A 12760-nucleotide genomic window follows, 5' to 3' on the forward strand; every position below is an offset into this window, starting at 1 on the left:
TTTACTTCTGCCATTAGGTACCAGGTATTTCCCAACTGTGTAAACTTCTTTGAAAGAAAGTAGTAGGAAGAGAGTAGTTTTCCCATGACACAACGTAAACAGTACCTCTCAACTCCCTGGTCTACTCTCATCTGTTTTTTTCTACTATCTATTCTCACATGCACAAGCTGGATATTTCTCCATAACAGTATCGTCCTTCTCTATAAAACTTTCCCTCTGCCTGATTTTCAAATAAAATATGTTCACTATCCATTGAATTACGGTTTGTAAGCATGTGTCCTTTATAATGAATACATGTCCTTTATAATGAATACATGTCCTTTATAATGAATACATGTCCTTTATAATGAATACATGTCCTTTATAATGAATACATGTCCTTTATAATGAATACATGTCCTTTATAATGAATACATGTCCTTTATATTGAATACATGTCCTTTATAATGAATACATGTCCTTTATATTGAATACATGTCCTTTATAATGAATACATGTCCTTTATAATGAATACATGTCCTTTATAATGAATACATGTCCTTTATAATGAATACATGTCCTTTATAATGAATACATGTCCTTTATAATGAATACATGTCCTTTATAATGAATACATGTCCTTTATAATGAATACATGTCCTTTATAATGAATACATGTCCTTTATAATGAATACATGTCCTTTATAATGAATACATGTCCTTTATAATAAATACATGTCCTTTATAATGAATACGTGTCCTTTATAATGAATACATGTCCTTTATAATGAATACATGTGTCCTTTATAATGAATACATGTCCTTTATAATGAATACATGTCCTTTATAATGAATACATGTCCTTTATAATGAATACATGTCCTTTATAATGAATACATGTCCTTTATAATGAATACATGTCCTTTATAATGAATACATGTCCTTTATAATGAATACATGTCCTTTATAATGAATACATGTCCTTTATAATGAATACATGTCCTTTATAATGAATACATGTGTCCTTCATAATGAATACATGTGTCCTTTATAATGAATACATGTCCTTTATAATGAATACATGTGTCCTTTATAATGAATACATGTGTCCTTTATAATGAATACATGTGTCCTTTATAATGAATACATGTCCTTTATAATGAATACATGTCCTTTATAATGAATACATGTGTCCTTTATAATGAATACATGTCCTTTATAATGAATACATGTCCTTTATAATGAATACATGTCCTTTATAATGAATACATGTCCTTTATAATGAATACATGTGTCCTTTATAATGAATACATGTGTCCTTTATAATGAATACATGTGTCCTTTATAATGAATACATGTGTCCTTTATAATGAATACATGTGTCCTTTATAATGAATACATGTCCTTTATAATGAATACATGTCCTTTATAATGAATACATGTCCTTTATAATGAATACATGTCCTTTATAATGAATACGTGTCCTTTATAATGAATACGTGTCCTTTATAATGAATACGTGTCCTTTATAATGAATACATGTGTCCTTTATAATGAATACATGTCCTTTATAATGAATACATGTCCTTTATAATGAATACATGTCCTTTATAATGAATACATGTCCTTTATAATGAATACATGTCCTTTATAATGAATACATGTCCTTTATAATGAATACATGTCCTTTATAATGAATACATGTCCTTTATAATGAATACATGTCCTTTATAATGAATACATGTCCTTTATAATGAATACATGTCCTTTATAATGAATACATGTCCTTTATAATGAATACATGTCCTTTATAATGAATACATGTCCTTTATAATGAATACATGTCCTTTATAATGAATACATGTGTCCTTTATAATGAATACATGTGTCCTTTATAATGAATACATGTGTCCTTTATAATGAATACATGTGTCCTTTATAATGAATACATGTGTCCTTTATAATGAATACATGTGTCCTTTATAATGAATACATGTCCTTTATAATGAATACATGTCCTTTATAATGAATACATGTCCTTTATAATGAATACATGTCCTTTATAATGAATACATGTCCTTTATAATGAATACGTGTCCTTTATAATGAATACATGTGTCCTTTATAATGAATACATGTCCTTTATAATGAATACATGTCCTTTATAATGAATACATGTCCTTTATAATGAATACATGTCCTTTATAATGAATACATGTCCTTTATAATGAATACATGTCCTTTATAATGAATACATGTCCTTTATAATGAATACATGTCCTTTATAATGAATACATGTCCTTTATAATGAATACATGTCCTTTATAATGAATACATGTCCTTTATAATGAATACATGTCCTTTATAATGAATACATGTCCTTTATATTGAATACATGTCCTTTATAATGAATACATGTCCTTTATAATGAATGCATGTCCTTTATAATGAATACATGTCCTTTATAATGAATACATGTCCTTTATAATGAATACATGTCCTTTATATTGAATACATGTCCTTTATATTGAATACATGTCCTTTATAATGAATACATGTCCTTCATAATGAATACATGTCCTTTATAATGAATACATGTCCTTTATAATGAATACATGTGTCCTTTATAATGAATACATGTGTCCTTTATAATGAATACATGTCCTTTATAATGAATACATGTCCTTTATAATGAATACATGTCCTTTAAAAAAACAAGTTTCCTTTAAATAGAACCTCCTTAATGGTTTGTCAGATCAGTGCGAGACTATAAGTGTAGTGGATAACTATAAGTGTAGTGGATAACTGAAGTCAATAAAGAAGTGTTATGTCCTGCTTTAATAAAGGACTTCCTTCACTGCTTGTCTTACATGCCATTTACCAGACACGTTTTATCCAAAGAATCTTATAGACAGGCGTGCATATATTTTTTACAGACGGTCCCAGGAATCGACCCCACTATCCTGGCATCTTCAGACCGATTCTCTACCAACTGAGCTACAGTATTTTGTTTACAATGACTTGCAACCATGGTACAAAGTTTTTAGACATTTGCCAAACTTTGTCACTAACCAATTAGGTCTATATGATCTGGAAAGTTAAGATCATTTATGACTGATTAGTTATTCATGACCGTTTTGGTTGTATTCACAGTTGTCACCCAAAATAATCACATTTGCCCCTCCCTCCGATAGCTCTACAAATAGACTCATTTGGCTCTCTCTCTCTCTCTCTCTCTCTCTCTCTCTCTCTCTCTCTCTCTCTCTCTCTCTCTCTCTCTCTCTCTCTCTCTCTCTCTCTCTCTCTCTCTCTCTCTCTCTCTCTCTCTCTCTCTCTCTCTCTCTCTCTCTCTCTCTCTCTCTCTCTCTCTCTCTCTCTCTCTCTCTCTCTCTCTCTCTCTCTCTCTCTCTCTCTCTCTCTCTCTCTCTCTCTCTCTCTCTCTCTCTCTCTCTCTCTCTCTCTCTCTCTCTCTCTCTCTCTCTCTCTCTCTCCTCAGAGAACCAAACAGATAGCTCATTAAAACTTCAAGGCTGGAGTACACAACTTTCTACCTTTCTCTACAGTTGACTCTCCATTAGTCAGAACCTAGCCTATAGTTTACTGTCTGTTAGTCAGCACCTAGCCTACAGTTGACTCTCTGTTAGTCAAGACCTAGCCTACAGTTGACTCTGTTAGTCAGCACCTAGCCTACAGTTGACTCTCTGTTAGTCAGCACCTAGCCTACAGTTGACTCTGTTAGTCAGCACCTAGCCTACAGTTGACTCTGTTAGTCAGCACCTAGCCTACAGTTGACTCTGTTAGTCAGCACCTAGCCTACAGTTGACTCTGTTAGTCAGCACCTAGCCTACAGTTGACTCTGTTAGTCAGCACCTAGCCTACAGTTGACTCTCTGTTAATCAGAACCTAGCCTACAGTTTACTGTCTGTTAGTCAGCACCTAGCCTACAGTTGACTCTCTGTTAGTCAGCACCTAGCCTACAGTTGACTCTCTGTTAGTCAGCACCTAGCCTACAGTTGACTCTGTTAGTCAGCACCTAGCCTACAGTTGACTCTCTGTTAGTCAGCACCTAGCCTACAGTTGACTCTCTGTTAGTCAGCACCTAGCCTACAGTTGACTCTGTTAGTCAGCACCTAGCCTACAGTTGACTCTGTTAGTCAGCACCTAGCCTACAGTTGACTCTGTTAGTCAGCACCTAGCCTACAGTTGACTCTGTTAGTCAGCACCTAGCCTACAGTTGACTCTCTGTTAGTCAGCACCTAGCCTACAGTTTACTGTCTGTTAGTCAGCCCCTAGCCTACAGTTGACTCTCTGTTAGTCAGCACCTAGCCTACAGTTTACTCTCTGTTAGTCAGCCCCTAGCCTACAGTTGACTCTCTGTTAGTCAGCACCTAGCCTACAGTTTACTGTCTGTTAGCCCCTCTATAAAACAGTTTGGGGTGTGCATCAGCTCATGCTATTTACTACTGTTTAAAACCAAACCATAGATGAGGATTACGACTTACTTTATCACCTTTGGGGCCAATAGGACCTGAGTCTCCTTTCAAACCCTGGGAACAAACAAATATATCAGACACCTTTCTGTTGTCAATAAAGAACAAAGACATCAGACACCTTTCTGTTGTCAATAAGGAACAAAGACATTAGACACCTTTCTGTTGTCAATAAAGATCAAAGACATTCGACACCTTTCTATTGTCAAAAAAGAACAAAGACATTAGACACCTTTCTGTTGTCAAAAAAGAACAAAGACATTAGACACCTTTCTGCTGTCAATAAAGAACAAAGACATTAGACACCTTTCTGCTGTCAATAAAGAACAAAGACATTAGACACCTTTCTGCTGTCAATAAAGAACAAAGACATTAGACACATTTCTGTTGTCAATAAAGAACAAAGACATTAGACACCTTTCTGTGGTCAATAAAGAACAAAGACAGACACCTTTCTGTTGTCAATAAAGAACAAAGACAGACACCTTTCTGTTGTCAATAAAGAACAAAGACATTAGACACCTTTCTGTGGTCAATAAAGAACAAAGACAGACACCTTTCTGTTGTCAATAAAGAACAAAGACAGACACCTTTCTGTTGTCAATAAAGAACAAAGACATTAGACACCTTTATGTGGTCAATAAAGAACAAAGACATTTTTCCAGTCAGCACCTAGCCTATAGTTGACTCTCTGTTAGTCAGCACCTAGCCTACAGTTGACTCTCTGTTAGTCAGAACCTAGCCTACAGTTGACTCTCTGTTAGTCAGAACCTAGCCTACAGTTGACTCTCTGTTAGTCAGCACCTAGCCTACAGTTGACTGTCTGCTAGTCAGCACCTAGCCTACAGTTGACTCTCTATTAGTCAGCCACTAGCCTACAGTTGACTCTCTGTTAGTCAGAACCTAGCCTACAGTTGACTAGGGTGTTGATTAGGGTGACTAAATCAATGGAGGCCAGAGAAGAAAAGTGGTCATAAATCAGTGGAATAGCATCGCGTCAACTTGTCTGGATTACAGGTTTTTGGAAGCAAACCCCTCGATTTTGTCTCTACGTTATATTGGTATCGAACATGTCACCCTCCCTAGGAGAGGGATTTATTGTTTAAAACAAGAGGCTGCCTGGATCTTCAATTTAAAGAGTCTTGCTCCCTTCAGTCTCAACGTAGACTTTGATCTGAAGACATTCTTGTGATTATTGTGATTGTGTCATTGTAAATGTTTGTAGGTTTATGTAGCCAAATTGTATCTGTGATTGTACGCTATCCATTTGTTTTTTATATGCTATTATATCTGAGGATTAACCAATGATATCAGGCCACACCCGGCCATGATTACAGACACCTGTGTGCGTCTTTTGACACTCTTTAAACTAGTCACCCCACAGTGTTTGTCATTATAACCTGATGAAGACAGCTTGTCTGTGGAAACGTTGGACATAAATATTATTGCATCTGAGCTCCCTGAGTGTGCGGCTCTCCTTGATTCTCTAAATATGAAAAATGGCCAAAGTCTCTAAATATATTTCTCTGGGCTTCAAGTTCAATGGTAAACCTGTAATCCAGAGGCGAAAGAAACACACACGTGTTTGGGCGAGGTGCTGGCTAGCGGAGTGGAACACTTAAAAAATAGTGTTGTCACGTTCTGACCTTTATTTCTGTTGTTTTTGTCATTATTTAGTATGGTCAGGGCGTGAGTTGGGGTGGGCAGTCTATGTTTGTTTTTCTATGATTTGGGTATTTCTATGTTTCGGCCTAGTATGGTTCTCAATCAGAGGCAGGTGTCATTAGTTGTCTCTGATTGAGAATCATACTTAGGTAGCCTGGGTTTCACTGTTTGTTTGTGGGTGATTGTCTATGTTGATTGCTTGTGTCAGCACAGTTCTCATTTAGCTTCACGGTCGTATATTGTTTTGTATAGTGTGTTTCAGTGTTCAGTGTTTTCTTTATTAAATTTCATCATGAACACGCCACATTTTGGTCCTCTGATCCTTCTCGCCTCTCCTCTTCAGATGAAGAGGAGGACGACCGTGACAAGTTTTCTAATCCTAGACACTCAGTTAGATTGTTTCAATATTCCCCATGTTATATAATGTGAACAGGAACTAACATGGCTGTCATAGGATTCTGTAGTGTCATGTAAATGCTTCGTAATGCAGAAGACTCAATGTTCCACCTTTGGTCTGGCCTACATGATGCACTGTCTGTTAGTCACATAGTATACAGTAATAATGCCCAGTCTGTCCAAATGGCTTGTTTTTCACATCATGTACGATAGATAGATACTGATGTTAAAACCTGGCTTGTCTCCAGACATGTGTTGTGTTATAATAGATAACACATTTTAACCCAATTTCAGCATCTGATTTCATTTGGACTTTAACACATTACACTTTGGAAGAAGTCAGATTAGCCCATTTAACCAAGCATAGTTCCCTAGACATAATAAACTAATGGACACTATATCAATATTACTGCATGAAAACTAGCCAGCTGGCTAAATCTCTCACATTTACAGAAATGTTCATTGATGTGCTTTGTCCCAGTCACATAAATACACACATACATAAATCTCTACAGGACAGCTATTGATTGTACAGTATAATAAACCATTGAGACCATACCAGACAGCTATTGATTGTACAGTATAAGAAACCATTGAGATCATACCAGACAGCTATTGATTGTACAGTATAAGAAACCATTGAGACCATACCAGACAGCTTCATCATGTATAGCCACCATACATAAAAAAGCTCTGACTGCAGATTTTCAACTGCTGCATTTTAATGTGTGGAGGTTAAATATTTCTAAGAATATTTTTGCGTTCCATGCGCCACGGTTTGAGCTGAACGGGGGGGGAGGAGTTCCTCTAGAGGAACTCCTGGCATCAACAGGTTTTTAATGTGTGAACATTGAGCGCCGTTGACTTTGCCAATAGTAATATAAATCGCCCAGAGCCATTTTAATGTGAGATCAACCTCCTCTACTGGTATAGCACTGAGTGTCAGTTTCCCATCTGCAGGTCTGGATCGATATTTATGATGCAGGAACATATTCATGATAAACTGATCTGAACATCCGCTTAGATATATGGTATTCTGTAGGTTTATAGTGGTATTCTATAGGTTTATAGTGGTATTATATAGGTTTATAGTGGTATTCTATAGTGGTATTCTATAGGTTTATAGTGGTATTCTATAGGTTTATAGTGGTATTCTATAGGTTTATAGTGGTATTATATAGGTTTATAGTGGTATTCTATAGGTTTATAGTGGCATTCTATAGGTTTATAGTGGTATTCTATAGGTTTATAGTGGTATTCTATAGGTTTATAGGGGTATTCTATAGGTTTATAGAGGCATTCTATAGGTTTATAGTGGTATTCTATAGGTTTATAGTGGTATTATATAGGTTTATAGTGGTATTCTATAGTGGTATTCTATAGGTTTATAGTGGTATTCTATAGGTTTATAGTTACAGTGGTATTCTATAGGTTAATAGTTATGGTGGTATTCTATAGGTTTATAGTGGTATTCTATAGGTTTATAGTTATAGTGGTAATTTATAGGTTTATAGTGGTATTCTATAGGTTTATAGTTATAGTGGTATTCTATAGGTTTATAGTGGTATTCTATAGAGTTATAGAGGTATTCTATAGATGTATAGTGGTATTCTATAGGTTTATAGTGATGGTGGTATTCTATAGGTTTATAGTGGTATTCTATAGAGTTATAGTGGTATTCTATAGATTTATAGTGGTATTCTATAGGTTTATAGTGGTATTCTATAGAGTTATAGTGGTATTCTATAGGTTTATAGTGATGGTGGTATTCTATAGGTTTATAGTGGTATTCCATAGGTTTATAGTGATGGTGGAATTCTATAGGTTAATAGTGATGGTGGTATTCGATAGGTTTATAGCTATGGTGGCATTCTATATGTTTATAGTGGTATTCTATAGGTTTATAGTGGTATTCTATAGGTTTATAGTGGTATTCTATAGGTTAATAGTGATGGTGGTATTCTATAGGTTTATAGTTATGGTGGTATTCTATAGGATTATAGCGGTATTCTATAGGTTTATAGTGGTATTCTATAGGTAAATAGTTATGGTGGTATTCTATAAGTTTATAGTGATGGTGGTATGCCATAAGTTTATAGTGGTATTCTATAGGTTTATAGTGGTATTCTATAGGTTAATAGTGATGGTGGTATTCTATAGGTTTATAGTGGTATTCTATAGGTGTATAGTGATGCTGGTATTCTATAGGTTTATAGTGGTATTCTATAGGTTAATAGTTATGGTGGTATTCTATAGGTTTATAGTGGTATTCTATTGGTTAATAGTTATGGTGGCATTCTATAGGTGAATAGTGATGGTGGTATAGTCTATAGATTTATAGTGGTATTCTATAGGTTTATAGTTATGGTGGCATTCTACAGGCTAATAGTGATGGTGGTATTCTATAGGTTTATAGTGGTATTCTATAGGTTTATAGTGATGGTGGTAATCTTTAGGTTTATAGTGGTATTCCATAGGTTTATGGTGGTATTCTATAGGTTTATATTGGTATTCTATAGGTTTATAGTGGTATTATATAGGTTTATAGTGGTATTCTGTAGGTTTATAGTGGTATTCTATAGGTTTATAGTGATGGTGGTATTCTATAGGGTTATAGTGATGGTGGTATTCTATAGGTTTATAGTGATGGTGGTATTCTATAGGTTTGTAGTGGTATTCTATAGGTTTATAGTGATGGTGGTATTCTATAGGTTTATAGTTATGGTGGTATTCTATAGGTTTATAGTGGTATTCTATAGGTTTATAGTGATGGTGGTATTCTGTAGGTTTCTAGTTATGGTGGTATTCTATAAGTTTATAGTTATGGTGTTATTCTATAAGTTCATAGTGGTATTCTATAGGTTAATAATGGTGGTGGTATTCTATAGGTTTATAGTGGTATTCTATAGGTGTATAGTGGTATTCTATAGGTTTATAGTTATGGTGGTATTCTATAAGTTTATAGTTATGGTGGTATTCCATAAGTTTATGGTGGTATTCTATAGGTTAATAGTGACGGTGGTATTCTATAGGTGTATAGTTATGGTGGTATTCTATAGGTTTATAGTGGTATTCTATAGGTTTATAGTGGTATTCTATAGGTTTATGGTGGTATTCTATATGTTTATAGTGGTATTCTATAGGTTTATAGTGGTATTCTATAGGTTTATAGTGGTATTCTATAGGTTAATAGTGATGGTGGTATTCTATAGGTTTATAGTGATGGTGGTATTCTATAGGTTTATAGTGGTATTCTATAGGTGTATAGTGATGGTGGTATTCTATAGGTTTATAGTGGAATTCTATAGGTTAACAGTGATGGTGGTATTCTATAGGTTTATAGTGGTATTCTATAGGTGTATAGTGATGGTGGTATTCTATGGGTTTATAGAGGTATTCTATAGGTTAATAGTGATGGTGGTATTCTATAGGTTTATAGTGGTATTCTACAGGTGTATAGTGATGGTGGTATTCTATAGGTTTATAGTGGTATTCTATAGGTTAATAGTGATGGTGGAATTCTATAGGTTTATAGTGGTATTCTATAGGTGTATAGTGATGGTGGTATTCTATAGGTTTATAGTGGTATTCTATAGGTTAATAGTGATGGTGGTATTCTATAGGTTTATAGTGGTATTCTATAAGTTTATAGTGGTATTCTATAGGTTTATAGTGATGGTGGTATTCTATAGGTTAATAGTGATGGTGGTATTCTATAGGTTTATAGTGGTATTCTATAGGTGTATAGTGATGGTGGTATTCTATGGGTTTATAGAGGTATTCTATAGGTTAATAGTGATGGTGGTATTCTATAGGTTTATAGTGGTATTCTACAGGTGTATAGTGATGGTGGTATTCTATAGGTTTATAGTGGTATTCTATAGGTTAATAGTGATGGTGGAATTCTATAGGTTTATAGTGGTATTCTATAGGTGTATAGTGATGGTGGTATTCTATAGGTTTATAGTGGTATTCTATAGGTTAATAGTGATGGTGGTATTCTATAGGTTTATAGTGGTATTCTATAAGTTTATAGTGGTATTCTATAGGTTTATAGTGATGGTGGTATTCTATAGGTTAATAGTGATGGTGGTATTCTATAGGTTTATAGTGGTATTATATAGGTGTATATTTATGGTGGTATTCTATAGGTGTATAGTGATGGTGGTATTCTATAGGTTTATAGTGGTATTCTATAGGTTTATAGTTATGGTGGTATTCTATAGGTTTATAGTGGTATTCTATAGGTTTATAGTGGTATTCTATAGGTTTATAGTGATGGTGGTATTCTATAGGTTTATAGTGGTTTTCTATATGTGTATAGTTATGGTGGTATTCTATAGGTTTGTATTGTTATTCTATAGGTTTATAGTGTTATTCTATAGGTTTATAGTGTCATTCTATAGGTTTATAGTGGTATTCTGTAGGTTTATAGTGATGGTGGTCGTCTGTAGGTTTATAGTGGTTTTCTATAGGTGTATAGTTATGGTGGTATTCTATAGGTTTATAGTGGTATTCTATAGGTTTATAGTGGTATTCTATAGGTTTATAGTGGTATTCTATAGGTTAATAGTGATGGTGGTATTCTATAGGTTTATAGTGTTATTCTATAGGTGTATAGTTATGGTTGTATTCTATAGGTTTATAGTGTTATTCTATAGGTTTATAGTGTTATTCTATAGGTTTATAGTGGTATTCTATAGGTTTATAGTGATGGTGGTATTCTATAAGTTTATAGTGGTTTTCTATAGGTGTATAGTTATGGTGGTATTCTATAGGTTAATAGTGATGGTGGTATTCTATAAGTTTATAGTGGTTTTCTATAGGTGTATAGTTATGGTGGTATTCTATAGGTTTATAGTGGTATTCTATAGGTTAATAATGATGGTGATATTCTATTGGTTTATAGTTATAGTGGTATTCTATATGTTTATAGTTATGGTGGTATTCTATAGGCTTATAGTGGTATTCTATATTTTTATAGTGGTATTCTATAGGTTAATAGTGATGGTGGTATTCTATAGGTTTATAGTGGTATTCTATAGGTGTATAGTTATGGTGGTATTCTATAGGTTTATAGTGGTATTCTATAGGTTTATAGTGATGGTGGTATTCTAAAGGTTAACAGTGATGGTGGTATTCTATAGGTTTATAGTGGTATTCTATAGGTTTATAGTGATGGTGGTATTCTATAGGTGTATATTTATAGTGATATTCTATAGGTTTATAGTGGTATTCTATAGGTTTATAGTGGTATTCTATAGGTGTATAGTTATGGTGGTATTCTATAGGTTAATAGTGATGGTGGTATTCTATAGGTTTATAGTGGTATTCTATAGGTTTATAGTGGTATACTATAGGTGTATAGTTGTATTCCATAGGTTTATAGTTATGGTGGTATTCTATAGGTTTATAGTGGTATTCTATAGGTTTATAGTGGTATACTATAGGTGTATAGTTGTATTCCATAGGTTTATAGTTATGGTGGTATTCTATAGGTTTATAGTGGTATTCTATGGGTTTATAGTTATGGTGGTATTCTATAGGTTAATAGTGATGGTGGTATTCTATAGGTTTATAGTGGTATACTATAGGTGTATAGTTGTATTCCATAGGTTTATAGTTATGGTGGTATTCTATAAGTTTATAGTTATGGTGGTATTCTATAAGTTCATAGTGGTATTCTATAGGTTAATAATGATGGTGGCATTCTATAGGTTTATAGTGGTATTCTATAGATGTATGGTTATGGTGGTATTCTATAGGTTTATAGTGGTATTCTATAGGTTTATAGTTGTATTCTATAGGTTTATAGTGGTATTCTATGGGTTTATAGTTATGGTGGCATTCTATAGGTTAATAGTGATGGTGGTATTCTATAGGTTTATAGTGGTATTCTATAGGTTTATAGTGGTATTCTATAGGTTTATAGTGATGGTGGTATTCTATAGGTTAATAGTGATGGTGGTATTCTATAGGTTTATAGTGGTATTCTATAGGTTTATAGTGGTATTCTATAGGTTTATAGTGGTATTCTATAGGTTTATAGTGATGGTGGTATTCTATAGGTTAATAGTGATGGTGGTATTCTATAGGTTTATAGTGGTATTCTATAGGTTAATGGTGATGGTGATATTCTATAGGTTTATAGTGGTATTCTATAGGTGTATAGTTATGGTGATATTCATAGGTTTATCGTTATAGTGGTATTCTATAGGTTTATAGTGATG

General features: G+C 33.9%; 1 protein-coding gene across 8 annotated transcripts in view; it reads right to left on the reverse strand.

Moving 5' to 3' along the window:
* The window catches only part of LOC110515674 (uncharacterized), a 252866-nt gene that overhangs the window by 184826 nt on the left and 55280 nt on the right, over positions 1 to 12760 (reverse strand). For all 8 annotated transcript variants that reach the window (XM_090217615.1, XM_090217612.1, XM_090217614.1 and 5 more), the window contains exon 14: positions 4482 to 4526. In XM_090217615.1, the coding sequence (XP_090073741.1) occupies positions 4482 to 4526 (45 nt within the window). The remainder of the gene's footprint in view (positions 1 to 4481; positions 4527 to 12760) is intronic.

The sequence above is a fragment of the Oncorhynchus mykiss genome, chromosome 23 (assembly GCF_057628025.1).
Source record: "Oncorhynchus mykiss isolate SJ-2025 chromosome 23, ASM5762802v1, whole genome shotgun sequence".
Classification (NCBI taxonomy): domain Eukaryota; kingdom Metazoa; phylum Chordata; class Actinopteri; order Salmoniformes; family Salmonidae; genus Oncorhynchus; species Oncorhynchus mykiss.